General features: G+C 45.0%; 1 protein-coding gene across 4 annotated transcripts; it reads right to left on the reverse strand.

The window, feature by feature from the left end:
- Window positions 1-27570, reverse strand: GNL3L (G protein nucleolar 3 like). Of its 4 annotated transcripts, none has more exons than XM_006068998.3 (16): window positions 27418-27570; window positions 25055-25122; window positions 17978-18018; window positions 16957-17064; window positions 15713-15829; window positions 14902-14985; window positions 14604-14739; window positions 13588-13691; window positions 11720-11864; window positions 9190-9277; window positions 8526-8700; window positions 8302-8444; window positions 7522-7658; window positions 5266-5393; window positions 1887-2106; window positions 1-311 (listed from the first exon to the last, which is right to left on the reverse strand). In XM_006068998.3, exons 2-16 carry the CDS (start codon window positions 25071-25073, stop codon window positions 229-231), a joined length of 1728 nt encoding a protein of 575 aa, XP_006069060.1. In that variant the 5' UTR covers window positions 25074-25122; window positions 27418-27570; the 3' UTR covers window positions 1-228. The 4 variants fall into 4 exon arrangements, with proteins under 4 accessions (XP_006069060.1, XP_025132688.1, XP_025132689.1 ...); XM_025276903.2 differs by having other exon boundaries at window positions 27308-27563; XM_025276904.2 differs by lacking the exon at window positions 27418-27570 and adding an exon at window positions 26827-26846.
- Window positions 27571-27809: the final 239 nt, after the last annotated feature.

A 27809-nucleotide genomic window follows, 5' to 3' on the forward strand; every position in this document is an offset into this window, starting at 1 on the left:
GATCTTCCAATTATTTTCTTTTATTTCTCTTGTAAACAGAGTAGGGATTAAATAAAGGTATTAGGTTTGTCAGCTTGAGACACTTGGGACCTTTTTTTTTTTTCCTGGAGAATGAAGGGAAGTAGGTGAGGGGTTCTTTTAATATGCAGGTGCTTCAGGGAGAAGCAAACCATTTCATCTGTTATTTCCATTGGAACTGGAGTTGGAGAGGGAGGTGAGATCAGTGGATCAGTCACCAGCACTGTCATCAGCATTGCCAGAGAGGTCAAGAGCGGACATCATGGAATCAGACAGCTTGCTGGCAAGTTTGTCTGCAGATGGAGAAAAACAGGAAGTCATTTGGTGGTTGGCTTGCCAACAGGAGGTTTGCAGGAGCTAGGCCACATTTATCTTTGTCCACACCAAACTCCCAAACTGGATCCCTAACCGCCCACCGTCAACACTAAACAAAACAACTGGTGGGCTACTGGCAGACCACTACTAAATCTCACACAAAGACCCATTTGTCTACCTGTGAAATGATCACCCCAAAATAGCTTATATCTCAGAGTCACACTACTGAGCTTCAAGTATATTTATCTCTTCCTAGTATCAAAACAGCTCTTTTCTTTTACTGTGTTGAACTTAGCATTCTGCCATCAGCAGTGCTTTGTAAGACCCCCAAAGCTCTTACAGCAAACCGGCAGGATAGCGGTAAGGGCTTTGAACCTGAATGCTCACCTCCAGCCTTCAGCCACACCCTATTATTCCTAGGGATTTTCCTCAAACATAACCTCCTTCAGGAAGCCTTCTCCAATCACCTCTATCCCACCACAACCTTCAGGCTGGGTTAAGTTCCCTCATTTTGTTTTCTATGTCTTCATAGTGATCACTTTGTGTTCCCAATGTCTGTTTTCTTATTTCCTCCTCACTCCAATAAGACCAGCAGTTAAAGAGCAATTAATCTCTGTATTCCCAGGACTCAGTGTAGAATCAGGCCAAGAGCAAATGGTTATGAACATAGTCTAGTTCAAAGAACAGGGCTTATGGGATCAATCAATCCTAGGTTCACGTTTTGGCCCAAATACCTGGAGTATCTGGGACCCAGTTTCCTCACTTACCGAATGAGAATAAGACTTTTGCAATGAGTTAGTGAAAATTAGTATAGCATGAAGACCTAAGTGGACCGGCCACACAATGGACCACCATTAAAATAAAGGGACTTCTTTGGTGAATTGATGGGGAAATATCTGTAATATATGTTGAGTGGAAAAATGATGTGGCAAATTGTATGTTCAGGAGACTAACATTTGTCTAAAAAAGAGAACAAGGAATATATAGATATTTGCCTGTATACCTACCCCAGGAATGAGATACAAGAAATTAACTGGTTGCCTCTGGGGGGAAGCCTGGAACTAGGGGACTGGAGGAGACTTTAATGTATATCCTTTTGTATGCTTTGGATTTTGAGTGTTTTATCTATAGATAAAGTAAACATATGTATGTAGCCTGAAAGCTTCTTAACACATAGAAAGAAATGATAAATAAATGGTGGCATTTGATACATAAGACTAGGCCAGTGGTTCTCCAAGTGTGGCCCCCAGAGGAGCAACATCAGCACTGACTAGGAACCAGTTAGAAACACAAATTCTCAGCCCCTGTCAATGGCCAATCTACTCAACTAGAAACTCTGGGGATGTTAAACAGAATCCTGTGTTTTAATAAACCTCCAAGGCAATTCTAAAATAAGCTACTGAAGTTTGAGGACCACTCTGCTAGCAGGTGATCCTCCTAACCCATCCCTGCCCCCTAATCCTGGCAGAGGGTTGGACACATGGAGATGCTCATTTAGGAGCCCTTAATTAAGGCCTCAGGTGGAACACAGGAGGGTGGTCAGGTCCTCCCACCTGCACGCTTCTGGATCTTCTTCTTCTTCTTCAGGGCAGATGCCAGAGCCTGGCCCTGCTGCAGGGGGTCTGTCTCCATGATCCTCTGGAGCACTGGGCGGCGGTCCACTGGGCAAACATCCACCATGCTATTGTTTCTAGGGTGAAGGTCCACATTGCGCTTGGCCCATCCCATCTGATGACGGTTTGGATTGGTGCAATACCCAGTAAGATCTCCAATCTGGGGAAAGTGAGGACAACAGTGAGGTCTGAGCCCCCAAAATAACTCCAAAGACTTCTGCAAAGGAGGCAGGGACAGGCTTGCATTAAGAACAGGAGTCTGGAGTTACACAGAACTAAGCTCCAAGTCTGGTTCTACCACAGATTGGCAGGTGCTTAGTTATTCTTTCAGCCACAATTTGCTCATCTGTCAAATAAGGGTGGGCAGTGGGTAGCTTGCCTGGTTTTTACAAGAATAAAATGAAAAATTAGAACTACTTGTCAATGACAATTGATATTACAATGATTCTTTGTTCAAATGACCTTTTAAGGTCTTACTCAATTTAACAAATATGTTCCAACATCTATCTTGTGCCCAGTTCTGTATGGGGAAATGCTGGAGAAATGATTTGCGTGAACACCCATCTTTGGGAAGCAACCAGGCTAAAGAGGAAAAAACTCAACCACACCACAAGTTAGAATATAGTAAGTGCCCACCAAAGATATGCAGCCTAGGTGACAGAAGCTGAGAGCATGGTGGTGGTCAACACACTGCTGATGGAAGGGTCATTCCTGACTGAACACTGGAAAGCACAGAGCATACCTGGGCACCTGAAAGGGTATCTACTGGGCTGGAGTAGAAGGTACACAGGGTCAGTAAAACATAATATTGACAGAAAGCTCACTATGTGCCAGGTACCTTTCTAAGCACATACGTGTATGTGTGTCGTATACATACATATGAATATGTATACATGTACTCACACACACACGTACGTATTAACTCATTTAATGCTGGCAACAATGTCTTTGACAAACAAGGTAATTAAGGTCACACAGCTAGGAAGCAGTGGAATAAATCAGAACCCAAGCAATCAGAATTCTGTATGTATGACTACCTACTACACTACAGCGGGGGAAAAGCAAAGCTATAAACCCTACAACTCTGGGGTTGCAGGGGGTGGGCACCATTCATAACACAGCACACCTAATGGTATCTCCCAGAGTTGGACAATGGAGTGGCCCTACTCATGGCCCTGAACCTGAGCCTGGAACTTGTAATACAGAGTAGGGAACTACTGCTGGTCTATGAGGAAAAATGGTATGTTCTGGGTGCCTGTGGACTCAGTAAGAAATACTAGGAGATGGCCTTAAACTTACAACTTTAAACTGATTTTCCTATAAGCACTAGGGGGAGTTTTGAAACTATATGAAAATGGGAATGGGCATAATTCCTACCACTGCCCTAAGGCAGGTCTTATCTCTTACAGAGCACAGGCAAAAATTTCCTTCATAGACTCCCTACCTCTACTTTGGCTCCTTTCTTTCCAACTTGATTCTTACTGCAGTCACTGGAGTGATAGTTCTATTATATAAACTTGACCATGTCACTTCCCTGCTTAAGGAACCCTTCCAGATATTATATAGCCATCAAAAATGAAGGGCAGTTAAGTAATCATATGGAACAATCTACACTATGAATTTGTAAGTGAAATAAAGAATGTGCAGAACAATACAAACAGCATATGACTATTTGGATTAAAATAGATCCACTATCTGCTTTTATGTGTATGTGTGTGAAGATGCAATAGCTCTGAAAGGACACTCAAGTCCAATAGTGATTGCCTCCAAGGAGAGGGCAGGGTGGCTGGAATAGAGAAGCAAGAGAGATTTACTTTTATTGTATACCCTTTACCTTTTTTTGGTGGGAGGGCACCCTGCATGGCTTGTGGGATCTTAGTTCCCCAGGGATTGAATCCAGACCTTGGCAGTGAAAGCAGAGTCCTAACCACTAGACTGCAAGGGAATTTCCTACCTTTTCAGTTTTTTACCATGTACCTAGTCAAAATATCTTAAATAAACAAACTGGGAAAAAATTTAAACCCTTTGCCTTTCCTCCTCCCACGTAAAATAGCCAACTTTCAGTGTTTACCTATTACCCATGGTTTAAACAGAGAAGGCAATGGCACCCCACTCCAGTACTCTTGCTTGGAAAATCCCATGGATGGAGGAGCCTGGTAGGCTGCAGTCCATGGGTCGCTAAGAGTCAGACATGACTGAACGACTTCACTTTCACTTTTCACTTTCATGCATTGGAGAAGGAAATGGCAACCCACTCCAGTGTTCTTGCCTGGAGAATCCCAGGGATGGGGAAGCCTGGTGGGCTGCCGTCTATGGGGTCACACAGAGTCGGACACGACTGAAGTGACTTAGCAGCATGGTTTAAAGTCAAACTCGAGGCCTTCAGGGATCTGACACCGATTCACCCTTCCCTGCCTCTACCCTGACTCCAGCTACCTCAGACCACTAGTGATTTCTGCAAAATACCATGCTCTTACCCTTTCAGGTCTTGGCACATGCACAGGCTGAGCCCCTGCCCAAGGGCTGCTGCCCCTCCTGCCCAGAGAATTCCTCAAATTTCAAGATGTGGCAGAAGTATCAGAGCCCCGAGGGAAGACTTCCCTGGCTCACAAGTAGTATAGGTTAGGGCCCTTAGATCCATGCTTTCCCATCCTCTGCCCTGAATCCCTGTGTGTCTCTCATCAGTGTAGATATCTATGGCTTAAACCACTAAACTGTGACCTCTCGAAGGGCAGAGACAGGGGGGACTGGCAGATGAAGAGGCTGAAAAAGCCTCCAGAGATCACAGCACAGCATATCAACTTGATCCAGTAGGTGCTGGGGACCCATGAAAGGGCAAGTGACCTTTGGGAGCTGCCATATGAGACATATGTCCAGGTCAAAGACAACTGAAAGATTAGGCTAGGGTTACAGAAATGGTAGGCCAGAAAGACACCGAGAGCATCTATTAAGATTTAGGAGAGAGAAGACACACTTGGTGACTGTGTATAGGATCCAAGATACCAGTTAGTGGGAAGGACAAGTCAGGGATGTCCAGGTTTGTAACTTGAACAGCTGGGTAGATAGATGGGGATCCTGTTCTCTAGGGCTAAAGCTGGGCTGGGAAAGCTGCCTGAGAGCATATCTCCTCCTTGGATGTACCATTGGTTTGCAAAGGATATACCCTGCCTACAGCCAGGGTGCCCACAGGGAGTGAATGAATGACCTGTACCTCCCCACTATTATAGGTGGACCTCGTGGGAGCCAAGTGGAAGGGACTGACCATTTCCCAGAGCCCTTGGGTAGAGGAGAGGGTTGCCATGAAGAAAGAGACAGGTACCTTATACACGGTGGTTTTATTTTCCATGGCATCTGCTATTTTCACCATCGGAGAATGGAGCCACTTGATCTCCATTTCGAGCGGGTCCATGTCACCCAACAGCTCATCCGATTCTCCAGTGGCCAAGCCTTTAACACAATCAATACCACTGTCAGGGCCCTGGCTCCTTTCTGCTACCAGCCCCCCAGTCAGGCCTCAGTGGAAAGAATATGTGGACACTGCCCAGGGGAGTAAAGAAGAAAGGCTCTTTTATTCCTGCTGGGAGGCCATATAACAAAGGATTAAAGGTGTGGGTTTTCCACTAGGGTACTTGCCTGCCAGTCATGAAGCCTCAGTTTCCTCATCTGAAAAGCAGAATGCCACAAGCCCTGTAACACAGGGCTGCTGTGAATCACAGCAATGGGTGCCTGAAACGCACTGGCCTGAGACACTGCTCTATAAATGGTAGCTACTGGGATTCCCTCCCCAGGACCAGGCCTCTCTCCCTATTTCACTGGTGCCTTGTCTGGAGCTCGCCTCTACTGCAGACCACAAATGTGCACATTGCCCTGGGACCACACTACCCTCGCACCTCTTCTAAACTTTGCCCCATCTCCTTCCCTGGGCCTCTAATTGCTAATCACTCTTCAAGATTCAACACTAGGGCAACTAGGAAACTCTAATTATTAACCACTCCTTCTTCTCAACTTCCGGGACCTCAATCATTTGCTAAAGTGCATTCTCACTGCCAGAGCCCCACTTGCCCTCACATATAGCCCTAAAAATGTGAGCTCTAATTCCTCCCAAATGCCCACTTGACAGAAAAGTAAAGTTCAGAAAGAGGGCTGACTTGCCCGAAGCCACATGGGGAATATATTCTGAAGCAGGCAAGCCTCTTGTCCTCATTTGTAATCCAAGCACACTATAAGACCCAGAGAAGGAAAGCTAGTGGCCCTCAAGAGAAACAGAGTAACTGGAAGCCAGGCCAGCCAAGACTTTCTCCACTACCCCAGAGTGTCCACAGACAGGCCCAGAGAGCATTGGGCACCTTTCTTGGGTGGGGTAGAAAAGGAAGGAGCTGCAGATGGTAGAATAGCTGAAGAGAATAAACTTCCCAAAGGAGTTTCTGAAAGTCATACCTTTGTACTCCAAAAAATAACCATCTTAATAACAGCTAATATTTACCAAGCATGTGCTATATGCCAGGCACTAGGTTTTACATATTAAATAGTCTTCACAACTATCAGGTATGTGCTATCATCCCATTGTAGGGATGATGTCATTGGTCATAGAGAGGTTAAGAAACTTGTGCAGCACTACACAGCTAACAAAACTCAGATTTTAATCCAGGCAGTTCATTCTTCTAACCACTCAGATACACTGAGCTAGAAGAGTCCTCAACAATAGGACAAGAGAGCTAGTTTGAATGCCACATCTGCCTGTCACTAACCATGTACCATTTAGCAAGTATCACCTTTCTGTGTCTCAGATGCCTCACCCACCAATGGGGACGAGGGTAAAAATGTGGGAATGGACATGCAATATCCATGTCAATGGCTGTGACAAAACCTGGGGCAATGAGAAGGGTTTTCTTTTTTGTTTCCTTTCTTAATTGGAGGATAATTGCTTTACAATGTTGTGATGGTTTCTGCCATACATCAACGTGATTCAGTCATAGGTATATATATGCCCCTCCCTCTTGAACCTCCCTCCCACTTCCCATCCCATCCCACCCCTCTAGATTGTCACAGAGCACCAGATTCAGCTCCCTGTGTCATACAGCAAATTCCCACTGGCTATCTATTTTACATATGGTAATGTATATGTTTCAATGTTACTCTCTCTATTCGTCCCACCCTCTCCTTCCCTCCATTATGTCCACCAGTCTGTTCTCTATGTCTGTGGAGAGAAAGGGTTTTTGAGAGAAATATCTCAGTCCACTCCAGGCCTCAAGAGATGGGGAAAGGAAACTCACGCTTCCTAAACACCTTACCATGTTCCGGGTACTTTGTTGACTTTTTCGTATCTAGTAAGAGCCCACAACCAGCCAACCCCCCACTCCACTCCACCACCACCCTATCTTCCTGTGACCCAAATTATAGTTCTTCACTTTGTGGGAAAAGACATTAAACTTAAAGATGTTTAAAATAGTTCTCCCGAAACCAGACTAGGGCCAGAGCATGGGGAGGTCAAATATGGGACCTGTTGTCAGGTGTGTGTGGCTCCACTAGGACAGGACCAGTTGCTGGGCAGGCCAACCCACTTAACCCTACTTACATTCCATGGTGTCTTCATTGGCTTGCTCGGTATCCTCAATGTCAAAGACCTCAGTCATCTCCTTAACGATCTCAGCACTGAGATGGGTAGGCAGAGTGTGGGTGGAGGGTGGAAGTGTATAGAAGCTGATCTTCCCGCTGCATTGGGAGGTGGGAAGAAACTGATGTTATTAAGACAACAAATGACAAATGAGAACTTTGCTGGTGGTCCAGTGGTTAAGAATCCACCTGCTAATTCAGTGGACACAGGTTTGATCCCTGGTCCAGGAAGATTCCACATGCCACAGGGCAACTAAGCCCATCGCCACACCTGCTGAGCCCCACGCGCTGTAACTACTGAAGCCCATATACTCTAGAACCTGTGCTCCACAATAAAATACTGAAATGAGAAGCCCACACACTGCAACTAGAGAGTAGCCCCCACTCACCACAACTAGAGAAAGCCCACACATAGCAACAAAGACCCAGCATGGCCAAACATAAATAAATGAATAAATAAAATTGTTAATTGTATGTTAAAAAAAGCTAATGACCAGTCAAAGAAAGGATGAGTTTTCAAGTCAGAAACAGTGAGGGTCAACTAGAAAGCCCAGACAGTAACTTCTGAACAAGAGGTTGAATTGCTGGATAATCACTGGGCATGAGTTGCCAAGCAGGATATGACCTGATGCCTTGGCCTTCCCTACCCAGGAAGTCAGGCTGCCCCACTGCTGCAGTGAAAACAGATGAGCCCCCTTGTGGAGCCTGACTCCCAGAAGGCCTCACCCTTACTCCTACTCACCTCACCCAGTCAGCCAGGACAGCTTTGGCTGCCTGCTCCTGACTATATATGCCCCCCTTCTTCTTCTTCCCCAAGCGGTGGGCCACTGCAGTCAGAAAGTGCTCAGTGGTCTGAAACCCAGAGACACCATAATAGCTGGAAATCTGGTAAAGAGAGGAAGAAATCATGAGTAAGAAAGAAGGGCCCTTGGAGTAAGGCAGGGCATAAGTGAGAGCCCTGCATACCTCCTCCAGGTTGCAGCGTTGCAGGATGGTCTCCACCGGGGTCACAGGGTCCGCCAGCTTCTGCACGTGAATGCAATTGCGCAGGATAGTGCCCACCTCTGAGTTGGGTCCTGGGACGATGCCCGGAGCATCCAGCAGCCTGATGAACTTGTCCAGGTAGACCTCCTGCATGAACCTGGGTCAGGAGAGGGGAGATGAGAGAGGACGTAGGACAGTGATGAGCCCAGATGTGTCTGGCATCCTCTAAGCCAAGCACCCACTAGAGAGAAGGAGTGTGACAAATGGCACACAGATGAAGGTGGAGAGATGCAGGGTCTGATTCTAATCTGATTCACTTCCACCACCAGGGACTGAGCTGCAGGACCACAGGCAAGCCTCTGACTCTGAGCCTGTTGCTTCATCGAAGAAGCAGAGCTGCTTACTCAGAGCCCAATCTTGCATGATTGTCAGGAGGCTTCAAGGAGCTGTGGGTGGGGGGGACACCCAGCTGGGTGCCTGGCCCAAACCCAGGGTGTGCCAGGTAAATGAGGGCTATTAATGAAACTCTCATGCCTACGGCAGAATCAGAAACTGGTCCAACATAAGGGACAGGGGTTGAAGGCACGGGAGTTGGGAAATGGTAGGGTGAATGATCTGTGAAGTAGGGGAGCAAGCAGGTACTTACTTGGTGACCCCAGGAACGGCTCCCACACTACACGCACGGCTGCGCTTCAGACTATTGATCAGGCTGCTCTTCCCAACATTGGGAAGGCCTACAAAGGAGCAGCAGATAGCTCATGGCAGGAAGGGTCCTCAGAACTATTTGGGACAGCCTGTGTGTGGGAGGCCCAGGCAGGGGCAGTGTGACCAGGCCACTGGAAGCCAAAAACAGAGCCTGGCCTTCTGCCTTCCTGTCCAAAGGCCCTGACCAAGCCCCTCCATGGTCTTTCTATCCCTTTCCTCTACATGTGAGCACCCTGGCTAGATGTGTTCCTCTCACTAGATGTAACACTCACCTCCCACTTACAACCAGCTTGGGAAAGGTGCTGGATGCAAGGCCTCTGTGACACAATCCAATGGATGGTGGGCACTGGGAAGTGTCATAAAACAGAACCATCCATCCTGGTGTATAATTCACCTGGCAGGGGGTAGGGAGTGGGAGGTGGGGCTCCTTTCTGAGATGTCAGTCTTTGAGGAGCTTTCTGTCTGTGGTGTGTTTTTCTGTTTGGGCATCTGTAAGCACCTCTCGGTCTATGGATGTCCTTGTCTATTTCTTACTCATTGGGTCTCTCATTCCCACCATTCTCTTTCTCTGTGTGCTAGAACTTACATGTGTACTATTTATTCCCTGATAGATGTGCCTGTGTATATATCCCTTGTGTATAGAAGTCTCTGTGTATCTTTTCTTGGCTGTTCTCATTCTAAATACCATTGCTTTTCCTATTTCTGTCTTTCACTCTGCATAGCTAAGCAACTCTTTCTCTGCCAGTTTGTCTCACTTTCTCTCATTATGGCCATTGTCCTTTCTCTCAAATTCTCCCCACCCCATCAATTCTGCCTCTTTGTTAATTCCCTCTATGCCAACTCCTCTCAGCTCTTTCTGTACCTGGTCCTTCTCTCAGTGGGCTCGTCTCTCTACATGAAGCACTGTGTCTCTTATTCTCTGTGTCTCCCTAGTCCTCTCTCTGCCTCTATTTCTCTATATATACATATATATCTGTCTCATCATAGATGTGTGTCTGTGTCTCTGACATGATTGTGTCTGAGGGTCAAATGCATCTGGGCACACGTGTATCTCTATGGCTCTGTTTGCTTGGAGGGGAGTTGGCTAGGTATGTGGGAAGGGCTTGGTCTGCATGTATTTTGGCTCTGGATCTGTATGTGTCTTCATATGTGTGGATCTGTACATGTGTCTGTGGATCCACATGTGTGTATAGGTCTGGGTGTACATTCTTCAGTGTCTGTCTGCATCTTTGTTCCTGCTTCTTTCTATGTGCATCTCCCTCTGAATCTCTTTATCCCTGAGTTTGACTCACTCATTCTTTCCTTGGGTATACATATCTCCCTCCCTACTCACATGAGAGGGTCTCTAACCCTCTCATGTCTCTCTCTGCAGGTCTCTGCACCTATTTTTGTGATCATATCTCCCTCTGTCTGCATGCCTCTGTCATTCAACTCTGTCTTCCTTCTCCACTCCCCACCAATCCCACCATTTGGTTTTCCAGATATTTTTCTGTATCTATTCAGGTATTTTACCTTTTCCTGTTTCCAGCTCTTTCTCCAATGGTTTCTTCTCTTGGCTTCATTTCTTTTCCCTGCTGGTCTATCTCTGCCTCTCTCAACTTCCCGGCTCCTTTCCCAACAGCTTTGCTTCAACACCCTGGGCTCCAGGTTTGAGCCTCAGCTCTGTTTTGTCTCACACCGGAGTGAACACTACAAGTCCCTTTCCTTTCTCTGAGCCCTAGTGTTCTTATTTATGAAAGGGAGATGTTCACCCCTCTCTCCCACAGCTCTGGTGGGATGCATGCATATGTGCTCAGTCATGTCTAACTCTTTGCAACCCCATGGAATGCAGCCCACCAAGCTCCTCTGTCCATGGGATCTTCCAGGAAAGAATACTGGATGAGGCAACCATCCCCTTCCCCAGAGTGGTAGGATGACATGGGTCAACTCTAAGCCCAGCCCCACACATTTAGTCCATGGTTTTAATACTCCAACTACAGTGGTGATTCTGAGTATGCCTCCCCATGTCCACCAATCCAAATTACAAATCACAAGAGCCTTCCTGGGACTTCCTTGGTGGCACAGTGGGTAAGAATCTGCCTGCCAATGCAGGGGACAGGGGTTCAATCCCTGATCCAGGAAGATTCCACATGCCTCAGGGCAACTCAGCCCATGCGAGCTGTAACTACTGAAGCCTGTGCACCCTAGAGCCCATGCTCTACAATAAGAGAACCCACCATAATGAGAAACCCAAGCACTTCAACTAGTGAGTAGCCCCCACTTGCCACAATGAGAGAAAGCCCATACAGCAACAAAAACCCAGTGCTGCCAAAATAAATAAATACCTTAAAAAAAAAAAAGAAGGACCCTTCCTGAACAGCTCCTCTCCTCCCTAGCCAAAAGTAACATGAAGTTCCCAGAATCCTTTCCCCCAGTGAAGCCCCTGCACAAGGAAGAAGCCCGGGCCCCATAACCTCCCCCCGAGGCCTTACCCACAACACCCACACGGATATGGGTGCGCACTTCACCAAGGCGGCAATAGTTCCCCAGAACCCTCATGAGGTTTTCAGCTCCAAAGCAGGCTTTGCTTTTCAGCAGTGACTCGGAGGCTTGATCCACTGGCACACTGCAGCGATTCTGGAAAATGAGGGATATTACAGAAAAAGGCATCAGATGAGAGATGTGGTCTGAGTGCAGATTTCCAAATTTTAGGACTGCCTCCCTGTTATCACTGAAATCCCCAGCATGAAGCAAAGGGCTTCTTACACAGGCCCTGAATGAACAAGTGCCGTTTCTCTGCTTCTACAAGGCCTATTTCTTCCAGTTTTTCCATCTCCAGGCTTCTGTCTCAGTCTCTGCCTAGACACACATTGCTTGCCTCCCTCAGCAGGAGCAGGACAGCCTCCTCGCCTCTAAGCAGGCCAGGTTTGAGTTCCAACTCTGCTTCTCACAGGTATGTGGCCAGCAAATTCTGATTCCATTCTCTGGGCTTCAGTGAACCCTGTCTACACGATGAGAACATTTGCCTCCCTGTCCAGAGAAAGAAGAGACACTGTTCGGCCCACATAGAGCCTACCTTCCCTTGATTCCTCACACAGGACAAGGCCATTTCAGCCTCCATCTCTTTATTCCTGATGCCACCTCCTCTGCCCAGAATGCCCTTTCATCTCTTCCTCTGTCCTTACTTACCTACCATAGTACTGCAAAATAGAAATTGACTTAAATATCCATTAATAAGAAATAGATTAAGGAGCTATATCCTTAAAGTGGAATACAGATCAAAGAAAAACCTGTTATAAAAGGATGCATATCACATTTTTGATATCTAAAAGGCAAAAAATTATAAAGGAACTACCATGTTTCTCCCAGATGAACAGAGATTAAAATGTTTAATGATATCAAATATTGGCAAGGGTGGAGGGAATTAGGCCCTCTCACACATTCATCTGTCCCAGTAGTGGGAAGATAAATTGGTACAGCCATTTGGGTGGGGGGTAGAGGAGGGAGGTGGGGCTGGGGAGCAATTTTTCAGTATCTAGGAAAATCTAAAATGCAAAATACCTATGACCCAGCCACTCTACCTCTCAGTACCCAACCTACACAAACACTTGCTGACTAGCCAAGAAGACTGCTTATAATGATTAAAAAAATTGAAAACTATTTTTATTTAGTGTAAAAAAGGTAGAACTCTATAGAAAGATCTTCAAGGGAAAAAAAGTACATCGTAGGATAACATATATGATACACCCAAGCACTATTTTCTCTATATACAAATCCACATATAATATAAAGCACAGAAAAACATCTGGAAGGATACACCAAACTAACAATGGTGGTTAATCTGGTATATGGATAAAGGAGATTGGGATTAGGGTAACAGTGAAAGGATATTCAAGTCTCATCTATACAGTTGACCTTTGAACAACATAGGTTTGAATGGTGCAGGTCCACTTACATGCAAATTTTTTTCACTAATAAATACTATGGTACTACATGATTTGCAGTTGGGTAAATCTATAAATGCAGAACCGCAGATACTGAGGTTCAACTGTAAGTTATACACGGATTTTCCACTGTGCAGAAGGGGGATGTCCCTAATCCCTGTGTAGTTCAAGGGTCAATTGTAATTGTTTTTACTTTTTCTACTTTATTTTTTAATAAGTAAGTTTTACACTTCGTACAAAATGGAAAAAAAATGTCCCCCAGGACCCACTTTCTCTCCCTAGAAGCAACAAATGTTTCTGTACACTTTAATTTAGTCTGACATTGTAAACATATTTCTATGTTAATAATATAATTAGAAAAGAGTGTAGCCCCAGGCTACTGTGTAAGAGGCTAGATGTTTCTGGCCCCAGCTTACCAGGTTTTTGACCTGATGCTGGGTACTGGCCTTGAAAGCCACAGTTGGCAGCTCATTCCGAAGGTATTCTAGCCACTTCTCCACAACCTCCTTAGGGACCAGGTCTAGGAAAAATTGGAACAGATAAGACTGGTAAGAACATCACCTCATGGCTCACTCCAAAGATGCAGCCACCCACAACCCAGGCTTGGCCCACTTTCTGCCAACAGATATCTCCCTAGCCTGCCAGTTCCTGTCCAGTCCCCAGGTTAGTCAGAAAGGACAGTCTAGTCTAGGGGACAAGTTGGCCCTCTCTAAGTAGACCTGTTTCCTCAAGGACAATGGGTAACCAGCTATATTCCTAGATGCCTTCCTTCCAGACCTGGGGCCTGGTACCAGAGGCCTCCCAAAGACTATTTTCCATTTCCTCCCTGGATTATTCTAGGTTGGGCCAAATGTCAAAAATAACCTTGAAAAGAATGGCTACCATTTATGAAGTACTGACCATGTATGTACCAAGCACTTTATCATTAATTCTCACAATGATCCTATGAGATTGGGACAATCACAGCCCATTTTACACCTAGAAAAATGGAAGCTCTCCGGTGACATGACTTGTCCAAGATTCCAGAGAAAATAGACATCAAAACTGAGATGAAACCCAGACCAGAGTGACCCCTGAGCGCATCCATGTGCTCTTATGCCCCACCATCTGGGATCCAGCATGAGGGAGAAGAGGAACTCTCTAGCACTGGCCAGGCACAAATAAAGCTCAAAATGCCAAAAACAGGGAAATGAAAGGCAGAGAGGCTTTAACTCCATTCTCAACTTCTGTTATACTGTGTGGTGTGTGTGTATGTTTCAACAAGTGACTTTACCTCTCAAATCCCTAGCTTTAAAAACTCAAACAAGAATTCCTACCTTGCACAACTATTATGAATACCACTGAGTTGTTGTGTCTCAGGGCCTAGTCCAAGCTTGTCTTTTAACAAGGCTTGGCCCTTGCCCTGCCTTACCCAATCCTGTCCAACACCTACCAATCTTGTTCAAGACCAGGACCAGCTTCTTGTTCCCTTTTGCCTGTAGGACAGTCTCCTCCATTTGGAAGCAGCGGCAGCCCAATGGGTCCCTGGAATCCAGGACTTCCAGAATCACATCAGAGTATTCCACCACCTGCAGGGCAGGGAAGAGGGTAAGAAGGCAAGGAAAGAACTGGGCAGGAATCAAAAGGCCCATGAAAGAAGAGGTCTTCCTCTTAGGAAAAACAGAAAGAGAGAGGAGACATGACTGGATTGGTGCCCTCCCTAAAGGGCCTTAAGAAATGGGCCCCCATACCTTATGGAACTCCTTGTAATAAGCCTTCCTTGTAGCCTCATCATCCAGTTGAGGAAACATATTTAATTCTTGCAAAACTTCCTCCTAGAAGAAAAAAAAGAGGATGGTCCAGGGGAGGAGAGTGAGAGCCATCTTTGGCAACCATGGGAGGCTGGGAGAGTCATGTGAGGCTGGGAGAGTCATGTGAGTCCCAGCCCACCATGAGCAACAAAATCAAGAAGAGGAAAGGACAGACCTACATGGTCCATGTGTGTGCCTATTTCTAAGTTTGTGTCTGAGTACCAACTAGAGGACCAGGTATGCACCTGAGTGTATGAGGGAGGAATTTAAGAGGGAGGTGTAAGTGAAAAAACAATCTATGGGGAACATGCGATGGAGAAAGCAAAATGTGTACTTTATACTAGAAAAGAAACTTTGAACTGGAAAGTGTATATTCTGTGAGATGAAATTATATGTCAGAAATGCAGTAAGAAGTCGTAGAAAGAAGTCGACTCCTCTCTTAACTTTCACTTCACACTCTCAATCTTTCTCTCCCCCTGTCTCCCAGTCCTCTCCACTCCCAATCCCCAGTCTGTGTTTCAGCTTGGGAGAAAGGACCTAACCAGGGCTCTCCAATCACAGATATAGCTCTTCACCTCCTTCTTACCCTCCCTCCATGTCCCTACCATTTCCCATCCTCTCTGAACTGGTTCCCTACTCCCCCTCCAAAAATCTCACACCCTTCCTCTTTCCTTTTCACAGAGCAATGGCAAAAGATGCTTTTGAGCAAGCCCACACCAGCCCTACTGAGGAGCAAAGACTGCTCTCTCACCTTGTGCTCAAACTCCTCTTGGCGTCTCAGGACATCCTGGCAGTAGCTTTCAATGGTCCTACGTCGGTGTCGCTCTTGCTCCCGGGCAGCCTGCTGCTTCTCCCTCATCTCCCCAACCTAACAAGTGACCATACAAAAGGGCTGAAGCTGATGAGGTCTGCAATCTAAGGGAGGGATGGAAGATCAAGAGTAATAGGGAGCAGGTGACAGAGAAAGAAAACAGTGTGACTTGGCACAAGTGGTAGGAGCAGGGATACAGGGAGGGAAGAGACGTGACAGCAAGAGATAAAGAGATAAGGGGTTTGAGGGAAAGAAAGACAAAGAGATGAAGGAGGGGAAAGCATGGCAGACACTAATACAAGGAAAATATATAAAGCTGAGAGAGATCATGTCCCAAGCAGTGGGAACCGCTTAAGACCAGAGAGGGGGGAAAAAAAATAGGCCCTGGGACAACAGGGGATGAGATGGTTGGATGGCATCACCGACTCGATGGACATGAGCTTGAGCAAGCTCCAGGAGTTGGTGATGGACAGGGAAGCCTGGCATACTGCAGTCCATGGGGTCGCAAAGAGTCAGACATGACTGAGTGACTGAACTGAACTGACTGGGATATTCCATCCTATAAAGAACAGCAAAAGAAACTAGAGAAAAGGAAGAAGGACATCCAGGAGAAATGACAGGAAAACCAAAGTGACAGTGTTTCAAAAAAAAAAAAGCCTGCATATGTAAAACAGATAGCCAATGGGAATTTGCTGTATGTCTCAGGAACTCAAACCAGGGCTCTAGAGGGGTTGGATGGGGAGGAAGGTGGGAGGGAAGTTCAAGAGAGAGGGGACATATGTGTACCTATGGCTAATTCATGCTGATGTGTGGCAGAAACCAACACAATACTGTAAAGCAATTATCCTTCAATTACAAATAATTTTTTTAAAAAAGCATGGTCTCAAATGCTGAGAATTGAAAAAGATGAGGGAAGAAAGCAATCCATGAGTCTGATGTCAGAGAACATGCTGGTGAGACTGGCAGGGTCATTCCAGTGGAGCAGTGAGACCAAAAACCAGACAGCCATGAACTGGGAGGTGAGCAAATGGAGACACTAAATCAAGTATCAAAGCAACTGCCCTTTCTTTCCTTTCCACAAACAGCTTCAACAACCCTAACAATTCTGGCCTTTGCCTTTCAACATTTCCATGGACCTGGCAGTCAAGTGAGGCCCTCTCTCTCCCCCAAGGGAAAGGGCTTACCCTCTTCTTCTTTAACTCAGCCTCTCGACTGGCGTGATCATTGGAGTGGAAAAACTGGGGAGAGTAGGCCACTTTGGTGGCTGCTTTCTTCCCATTCTGCTTTGCAGGCTGGTTACCAAACAAGAGAGAAAAAAATGAAGAGTTAATGAACCCATAGAAATCACCCTTTGTGGGGGGGGGGGGTTTAAAGCTGCTCATAAGTAGATTTGTGGGAGGAAAGAGGAGAGAAGCAAACAAAAAGGCTCTGTTCCCAGAAGTCTGTCCATATGACCAGAGAGACCCTTCTTCCCCTAGCTAGGCAGGGACTAAGTAAAGAATACCAGGAAAGGTGGGGGGTGGGCAGTAAGTAGAAAGGTTTCCCAAGTAGAGGCCAAGGGAATACTATTAGCTCTCCAAGTGAAGCCCTTGGAACAGCAGTAGCATCATCTGGGCACTTCTCAGACGCTGAGACAGACACACTAAATCAAAAACTCAAGCAATCTGTGTTTTAACCAACACTCCAGGTGATTCTGGAGGGCTAAAGTTTGAGAACTTTAACCATGCTAAAATTTAAGAACTGCTGCTCTGATGCAAGTCCTATTTGTCCACAACTTTCCCAGTGGGACCAGAAGATTCAGGAGCTGGGCCAAAGACTGTTTGAGTCCTGCCTCTCCATGAGCAATAGAGACTTGGGAATTAAGACTCAAGTCCCAGCTGAGCTACCTTGAACCTAGGAACTTTCTCATTGAGGGTCAGTTTCTTCATCTAAAAAAAAATGAGATTATGACAATCCCTATCAAGGTAAACTAAGCACAAAGCAGTATATGGCTTGTGGTGGGAACTTAATAAATGTTGCCGCTTCTCTGCTGAAGCCACCCAAATGGCTTTTGGGAAAGCCAAATCTGCTGATTCCAATGTGGTGCTCTATTTGGAGTCACCCAATATCTACTTGGTTTTGTGGGCCTCTTCTGGGGTGGGCAACCTGTTCCCAACCTTGTCCCCAACAATGGGTATACCTTACCTGAGAGTGGTACCAACTTACCTTCTTGCAGCCTTTGGAACCTTTACCTGGCTTTTTATTTTCTAAAAAAGAAAAAAAAAAAAAAAAAAGCCATCATCCACCTACCCAACATTCTTTGAGCCTTAATGGAGGTAGGCAACACTGGGAATCTAAGGAAGCCTCAGACTCCATGTCTCTCTAGGCACACAAGACAGACATAGAGCTGGCAGCTACAGTGTCAGAAGAGGTACTGGATACAATGTTTCAGTGAATACCTGAAACATTATATCCAGTGCAAACTGAAACAATTCTTAAGGGAATCCTGTGAAGAGAACAATAGGAACATGCACTTATAACTTTTCTCTTACAACTTCTAGCTGAGGCAGCTCAACAATTTTGGCACCAGACTGAAGTGGGGGGCTGGCAGCATGAGAAGGTGATCTGAGGAGTCCCACCCAGCTAAACCAGAGTAGATGCCCTCAGCCCTTGGAGAGAGAACTGTCCTTTCCTGCTGACCCTGTTCATGCCATTGCCTCCCAAGGGAATTACACTACTCAGCCAAACTGCAGCCTCCCTTTGATTTAAGAAGCAGAGAGCTCACCTTCTACAATCACACCTTAACAAAGCCTAGGAAAGTAAAAGTCCTCTCCCCACTTCAATGAGAAGTCCCTTCTGTCACCTCCTTCACAACTGGCCTCTCAGAAAGAATGACGTCCCATAATTCTCACCATTTGCAAAGAGGCTAAAGGAATTCCTACAGGAAGAGGTTCTAGAAGGTCAGGATATACAAACAAATATAGGAGCAGCTTGAGATTATCAGACAGAGGACAGGCTCCCCAATCACATCAGGTGGTTCACATCAAAGCAGTGTTACTGTAGGAAACAGAGGATTTAAATACTACTTATTCTTAAGGAGATTCAAGAAGATACTTCAAAGGAACTGTATAAGAAAAAGATTCCCAAAACCTGATATTGAATAAAAATTCAATGTTGTGAAAAACAGAAGGAATAACACTAACAACCAAATTAATAAGCTAGAAGGCCAAGGGAAAAACTTCTTTAAAACAGAACAAAAATACAAAGAAAAGTATAAAATAGAAAATGGAGAATGGACTCAAGAGAGCTAGTATCTAAATTAAGAAGAGTTTCAGAAGAGAAAAGATACAAATGGAGAAGCAATTATTTTTTAAAATACTAGATAAACATTTTCCAAATTGAAAACAGGATTCAGGCGCATCAAGATTAACAAAAAAAGACATATGGCTCAGAGGTTAAAGCATCTGCCTGCAATGCGGGAGATCTGGGTTTGATCCCTGGGTCGGGACGATCCCCTGGAGAAGGAAATGGCAACCCACTCCAGTATTCTTGCCTGGAGAATCCCATGGATGGAAGAGCCTGGTGGGCTACAGTCCACGGGGTCGCAAAGAGTCAGACACGACTGAGCGACTTCATGAGTCATGAGATGATGCCCTGGACATATACTGATGAAATTTTTGAGCCCCAAAGACAAAGAGAAAATCTTGTAAACTTCCAATTAGAAGGCATTCCCAGCAAAGGAGAACAGACAGCCTTCTCAAAGCCACAATTCTGAACACTTAAGACGGAAGAATAATCATTACAAAGTAATGAGACAAGGGACAGTATTGCAAGTTAAACTTCTACAACTGACCAATAAGATCACTCTTATGTGAAGGTAAAGGAAATTTTCAGATGTGGAAAGATTACCACCTGCATTCACCTTCTGGTAAAATGACTTGAGGAAGTATATCAGCAAAAATAAGCATAAAACCATGCTAAAGGTCTCACTTTGGAAGAGTAGGATAAAAATAGTTATTATTTAACTTTGATAAAGTGATACAGAAATTTAGTTACATGATAAAGTGATGCAGAAATTTAGTTACACTTGATTTAAATATGAATGCAATTACCAACATAATTTTAAGTACTGGTGGAAGATTTAACTTGTTAAACTTTTTAGAAGTAATAAGGGAATAAGAAGAAACAAACAAAAAATATAAAATAAGATGGTAGAAATCAGACCAAACATATTAGTTATCATAATGAAAGTAAATGGACTGAATTTCCCTGTAACAAAAAAATCAGATCCCAAGTCTTTTCTTCCACAATATTCACGTTGCAATGAAAAGAATGTGAGGCTTGGAATTAACCAGGTCTGGCCATTTTACTCAACAATTTTCATCAACCTAACTTCCCTGGAAAATGAGCACCACGATGAAAGAAAATACCTCACTTAGAGAGAGGAAAAAACATCTGCTTCAGAGAGAAGGAGGGGGAGGAGAAACAGGGAAGAAGGTAGGGGTGCATTCACCACTCACAACACTGCAACACCCAGGAGCCCCTGTTATTGTTCTTTAATAGCTTCAGAGAGAAAACAGCTACCATTTTTTAGCCAGCCAGAGCTAGGTTTCTGTTCTGGTTCAATAACTACCTACCTATATGACCTTGAAGAATTTTCTTAAATCTAAGCACCAATATCGCCATCTATCAACTCGCACTGATATTCAGCAGCAGAAGGTAGGGGAGATGCTTCATGGTACAGCTCTCCATATCCTGGGCTAGAGATACCCTGGACCCAAATGGTAATGATAATGATTAAATCTAGGAAGGTTACTCAGAAGCCCTAGAAAGAGTGTTCAAATACAATTTCAACTGTTGTATATTTTTGAATGGCTATTAAAAAGGAGAGTGTGTTTTATTATTTGAAAGAAAAATAGTCTCAGACATTCCTCTCAACTATCTTCAAGCACATTTGTTCAACCTCCCAGAGACTTCCAAAACACTGATGCCACTTGGTTCTTCATTCAGTGGCCACCCCATTTCCCTCCCTGTGCAGCTTGCACAGTCTGCCATTATGATGGATTACATAGCTGTGCAACCAATCACTGATGGCTGTAAATCTTTTAAATGTCTTTAACAGGTAATACAGTCATACAGTTCCAAAATAAAACCATGTCAGATGTAGAAAACAAACTTACAGTCACCAGTGCAGGAAAGTGGGGGGATAAACTGGGAGATTGGGACTGACATATACACACTACTATAAAAAATGGGGTTTCTCTGGTGGCTCAGACAGTAAAGAATCTACCTGCAATGCAGGAGACCCAGTTTTGATCCCCGAGTCGGGAAGATCCCCTGGAAAAAGAAATGGCAACTCACTCAAGTATTTTTGCCTGGGAAATCCTGTGGACAGAGGAGCCTGGCGGGCTACAGTCTATGGGGTCGCAAGAGTTGGACATGACTGAGCTACTCAACAACAGTAATAACAGTATAGCACAAGGAACTGTACTCAATACTCTGTAATGGCCTATATCAGAAATGAATCTAAAAAAGAGTGGATATATGTATAACTAATTCACTTTGCTATACACCTGAAACTAACACATTGTAAATCAACTATACTCCAATAAAAATTATTAAAAATAAATAAAAATATGTATTCTCAGAGGTCTCCCTCCCACACTTGTCCCTAGTCCCTGCAGTCCTCTCACCACAAGAAACCACTTTATTAGTTTGTCACACATCATTCAGTTTCTTTGTGCAAATACGAATATATATTCTTATTTTCCCATTTTCTCCCAAGGAAGGTAATATACTATGTATTCCTGTCGGTAACTTGCTTTTTTCACTTAACAAATCCTGGAGATATTTCCATCTAACTGTTTTTCCATACTACTTCATTCTTTCAATTGCCAGGGTTCCTTTGTATGCATATACTCTATTTAACCAGCTAATTATTGTCTTTTTCATCACTACCAATAATTGTTACTAATAAAAATTAATTTAAAAAAATAGAAATTCTATTATTATCTTGTATTTGATGTTCTTACAATATAAACTAATTTTGTTCACTTTTCTTGTGTTGCTTGAAGAAATGATTATTTGTTTTTGGTACTGACATAACCAAAGCCTGACTCTTGATGAAATTTTTATCATTATATAAAGTGAATTTTTTTTTTTAACCAAGCCCTACATAGGCAGGGCCACCATTCACACAGAATACAAGGTCACTGGGTTGCACAGTTTTCATCCAGTCTATCCAGTGTGCTATCCACATGCTGTTTTCTCTTCGGGCTATGGCAGGATAAAGGCAGGGGAGCACAAAATCTGTCCTACCACCCTTGCCTTATCTCTTATAAGGAAGAGTCCATGTATCACATTTGTCTTCTCCTTCTAGACTATAAACATCATGGTGGAAGGAGAGGGAACTGAGTTAGCATTACTGAGACATTCTAGTGCCTGACACACAGTAAGTGTCCAATAGCTATGCCTGGTCATGCTGCACCCTTGGGACAAAAACATAAACCAGGTGTCAGTGAGAAGTTAACAGCATGGTAGAAGAGACAGGGGCTTCCCTGGTGGCTCAGTGGTAAAGAATCCGCCTGCAATACAGGAGCCACAGGAGACAAGGGTTCGATCCCTGAGTCCGGAAGATCCCCTGGAGGAGGGCCTGACAACCCACTCCAATATTCTTGCCTGGAGAATCCCATGGACAGAGGAGCCTGGTGGGCTATAGTCCATGGGATCGCAAAGGGTTGGACATGACTGAAATGACTTAGCAGCAGCAGAAGAGACAGACCTAATCTACAGAGTTAATAGCCCTGGTTCTTATGGGTGCACAGACAAGTGGAAACCAAGGGAGGACGTTAACAGCAGCAATTTCCAGAGGAAGTGATGTATAAGTTAAAATCTGAAAAACAGGCAAGAGTTATTCCATTAAAGGATGAGAAGGAAAAGGAGTCCTGAAGGCAGAAACAACAGCAATTTATCCACACTGTCTGTTTCACAGTAAGAAAAATCCATAGCTCAAGAGATGTCAGACAACAATTCAGTGGCAGAACACTGTATGCATGCTCTGAAGGGTTAAATTCCAAAGAGAAATGAAGGCTGAATCTTTTAAGCCAATACTTAATAGAGTGCTTATTATGTGCCAGGCACTCTTCTAAGTGTTCTTCCTATTTTAATGCATTAAATTCTCACAAAAAAGATCTTCACGACCCAGGTAACAACTCAGATAATCACGATGGTATGATCACTCACCTAGAGCCAGACATACTAGAATGCAAAGTCAAGTGGGCCTTAGGAAGCATCACTACGAACAAAGATAGTGGAGGTGATGGAATTGCAGTTGAGCTATTTCAAATCCTAAAAGATGATGCTGTGCAAGTGCTGCACTCAATATGTCAGCAAATCTGGAAAACTCAGCAGTGGCCATAGGACTGAAAAAGGTCAGTTTTCATTCCAATATCAAAGAAAGGCAATGCCAAAGAATGCTCAAACTACTGCACAATTGCACTCATCTCACACGCTAATAAAGTAATGCTCAAAATTCTCCAAGCCAGGCTTCAACAGTACATTAACCAAGAACTTCCAGATGTTCAAGCTGGATTTAGAAAAGGCAGAGGAACCAGAGATCAAATTGCAAACATCCACTGGATGATTAAAAAAGCAAGAGAGTTCCAGAAAAACAACTACCTCTGTTTTATTGACTATGCCAAAGCCTTTGACTGTGTGGACCACAACAAACTCTGGAAAATTCTTAAAGAGATGGAATACCAGACCACCTGACCTGCCTCTTGAGAAACATGTATGCAGGTCAAGAGGCAACAGTTAGAACTGGACAGGGAACAACAGACTGGTTCCAAATAGGAAAAGGAGTACGTCAAGGCTGCATATTGTCACCCTGCTTATTGAACTTGTATGCAGAGTACATCATGGGAAACACTGGGCTGGAGGAAGCACAGGCTAGAATCAAGATTTCCGGGAGAAATTATCAATAACCTCAGATAGACAGATGACACCACCCTTATGGCAGAAAGTGAAGAAGAACTAAAGAGCCTCTTGATAAAAGTGAAAGAGGAGAGTGAAAAAGTTGGCTTAAAGCTCAACATTCAGAAAACTAAGATCATGGCATCTGGTCCCATTGCTTCATGGCAAATAGATGGGGAAACAGCAAAAACAGTGACAGACTTTATTTTGGGGGGCTCCCAAATCACTGCAGATGGTGACTGAGCCATGAAATTAAAAGATGCTTGCTCCTTGGAAGAAAAGTTATGACCAACCTAGACAGCATATTAAAAAGCAAAGACATCACTTTGTCAACAAAGGTCCGTCTAGTCAAAGCTATGGTTTTTCCAACAGTCATGTATGGATGTGAGAGTTGGACTATAAAGAAAGCTGAGCACTGAAGAACTGATGCTTTTGAACTGTGGTGTTGGAAAAGACTCTTGAGAGTCCCTTGGACTGCAAGGAGATCCAACCAGTCCATCCTGGGGGAGATCAGTCCTGGGTGTTCATTGGAAGGACTGATGCTGAAGCTGAAACTCCAATACTTTGGCCACCTGATATGAAGAACTGACTCATTTGAAAAGACTCTGATGCTGGGAAAGATCAAAGGCGGGAGGAGAAGGGTACGACAGAGGATGAGATGGTTGGATGGCATCACTGACTCAATGGACATGAGTTTGAGTAAACTCTGGGAGTTGGTGATAGACAGGGAGGCCTGGCGTGCTGCAGTCCATGGGGTCACAAAGAGTCGGACATGAATGAGCAAATGAACTGAACTGAAATCCTCACAACACTATTTGGCAAATACTATTTATTTTTATTTCGTTATTAAGTAGGAACTATTATTATTCTCCTCTTCCCCCACCCCACTCCCATCCATTTTGTAGATAAGGAGAATGAAGTTAAGTAACTTGCCCAAGGCCACACACATGTAAGTGGAAGAACTGAGATTCAAACTCAGTCTGGCTCCAGAGTCCATGCTCTTAACCACTGGCACAATCTATGATACCAACTTATAGGTACAATTTATAATAAAGAAAAATGTTAAGCTGTGTTAGGGTTACAGGCAGTGTAATATGGTATTTACCACTATTCACCCACAGTCTCTTGATCAAGTCACTTAACCTTGCTGAGCCTTGGTTTCCTTATCTGTAAAATGGGTATGGGGGATAACATGAGGGAAAACAACAATAATACCATACATAAAAGACAGACTGAATGATCTGGCTTATACTGGGCAATTTTTTAAAGCTGCCTTGAAATACTGTATTTATTAAAGCTTAGGACTGGGAAGGAGCAGTAAAAGAAACTCACTGTGTCTAAGTTTCATCATGATGATTAACTTGAAAGCAGGTAGATTCAAATCTGCAGGCTTTTGTTTCCTGTCGGAATGGGAGAAGAACCAATTTGAAGACAGAGAGGGGAACCACAATGCCACAAGCTCCCTTCTAAGCCCTCTGAAGGCAAAATAAAATGTTAAAGAACATGACAAGGAAGCCCTAACAATTAGAGGAATTTAAGTGAAGGGGTTATACTGGAACTGGTGTCTGGTATGGCTGAATATGATTATTAATAATATTATAGGAATATAGGTGTAAACCTCTCTTCCTGGGTGGAGTCAGTGCCTCAATGCATCAGATGGGATCCTGGGTCCTCAATCCTCCACACTGTAGTGTTATATACCTTAGGTAAGGGACTAGCTCTAAACTTCTCTACTCTAAGGGGAGAGGGGTATGCAAGGACAATCTGTTTCTACATACAGTATTTACTGCATCTCTTTTCCCCAAATAGGGAGTTCTATGTCTCATCTATTCTGGAACTGAGGTGAGGGAGGAGACATATCCTAGGGGACAAGGGACCTCTGAATAGAGCTTTTTTTATGTATCTCTATGTGGACTGAGATCAGTGCAAAATCTTGGGGGAGAGGGGGAAAAAAATCTGTGCCTGTATATATGGCTGGGGTCTGTTCCTTGGCAGATTCCTTGATTGCAGGGAGAGCAGGATGCCTTTTGTCACTCTACTCCAGGATACAGAGGAACTGGAAAAATTGGCACAGTGGCTGTGTGCATCTCTGCTGCATGGAAGAGGAGCACAGGTCTGTACATTTGTGTGTGTGTAGGGGGGGTGTCTTGAGTCTCTTTACCCTAGGGAGGGCCATGGGATGGGACTGATATGCCTACCTCCACTACAAGATGACATTAGTTCATTAGTCCCATGCTAACAAAGGGGGAAATTATTCAGCTTTCCATGAACAGGGCCTGCACCTTGCCTGCAGTGGGCTATTCTAGACCTTTCCAGGGAGGTTGGGAGGGGCATCATCTGCTTATCTTGCAAACCTATTGAAGTCAGCAGTGTGGTTAACACTGAAGGAAAAGGACCTCTGGTTCTCTACATGGGGAGGGGGAGATGGTTTCCTATGGGTTGTTTTTTTTTTCCCTGGATGGAGAGAAAAAGGTCTGAGCTCCTCTACCTTGGATAAGGGGGAGCCCATATGCACTGCACTATGGGGTGATCAGTGATGTCACTGCCTCTCAATATTGCAAGGCACCTCTCTGCTCCTTTGGGGTCTCTCCTTTCCTACAGTTGGTGATTCTAAATCCTTGGAAGGGCAGGGGAGAAGGAATGATCTGCGTCTACCTGAAAAGAAGAATAAATCTGAGTCCCTCTTCCCCAGGGGACCCAGAAGAGGCAGTTCTCTCTCTTCATTGGTTAAGGCCTGCTGCTGTTTGCTGCAGGGCATTTTTGGTGGGTCAAGCCTTAACAAATTCAGTAAGCCAGTGCCCGGGAAGAAGGTGATCAGGCCTGACTTTCCTCAATGGGGACTCACTCTAGCCTAGAAGGGGTATATCTGCGTGGTTCTCTGTGGGCTGAGGCTTGTGCCTCGAAACACTTAGGGAGGGGTGGTCTAGCACTTCTGCAGGAATTAGTTACACAGGGACAAGGTAGGGAGGTCTCTAGGTCTTGACGCTAAGGGAAAGAGGTTCACTCGACTGTTTTATTAGCTCTTCTGTTCTAGTGGTCGGGCGGGGGTGGGGGTAAATACATCAAAGCCTCTGTCATAAGGGAAAAAGTGCGCCGAAGTGTACCTGCCAGTAGAAATCTGCGTGGTTCAGCCTCGTGAGAAGGGAAGATATATCTCTTTACAGGGGAGTGTCGATGTCGCCACACCTTTGGGGTGTCCACGCCCATCTACACTGGGAAAGTGCGGAATGGAGCCTAACTACCCTAAAGGAGGACGGCAATCCACGCTTCTCCACACAAGCGGGGTCTGTAACTCTCCATAAAGGGTATCCAGGGGTCTACTGGAGAAGGGAATAGCAACCCACTCCAGTATTCTTGCCTGGAAAATTCCATGGACAGAGGAACCTGGCGGGCTACAGTCCATGGGATTGCAAAGAGTCGGACACGACTGAGCGACTAACACACACACAGGGGTCTACGCCTATCTAGATTAGGTGGTCCGTGCCCCTCTACTCGCAAGAATGAGTTTGGGCGTATGTCCACGTGCCGAGCAATCCCTGTCTCTCATCCAGGCCCTTCTACCCTGAAAGGAACCTGACTCTTTACCTCTCTGCTCCGGGGCTGAGGGTGCCTCTGGTTTCACCGCAAACAGTTGATCCTTTCCGCGCGGCCGGCTAGGTGAGCTCTCGTCACAAAAAAAGAGAGTAGTTTCTTACCTCCACTTCCGGCGGAGCTCTGAGAAGACAGCACAACACTGTTGGCCCAGGGGCTGCGCTCGCGCCGCTAGTCTTCGACTTCCGGATCCCGGTCTCGCCGAGCCGGTTCAGTACTTTGAGCGTCCCCGAAGGTGGAGCTTCGGATTGACCGTTCGCGCCCGCCCGTCCCTTCCCCGCGGCCCCGCTGGCCCCGCCTCCCGGCTGCGCAGTAAGGTAAGGTTATAGCTGAGGGGGAGGTGGTGAAGAGGGAGGGGCAGCGGTTCATCGGCTGGTGTGGCCATATAACCTACTTGTAAGTCAAGTTCTTGTCTGCGGGCCTCTGCCTGGGCCTAAATATGTGTGTTCTCGAATCTTAGTGACCAAGGTTTCTCCAGGGCCGCATCAGACAAGGG

Source organism: Bubalus bubalis, chromosome X (assembly GCF_019923935.1).
Source record: "Bubalus bubalis isolate 160015118507 breed Murrah chromosome X, NDDB_SH_1, whole genome shotgun sequence".
Lineage (NCBI taxonomy): Eukaryota > Metazoa > Chordata > Mammalia > Artiodactyla > Bovidae > Bubalus > Bubalus bubalis.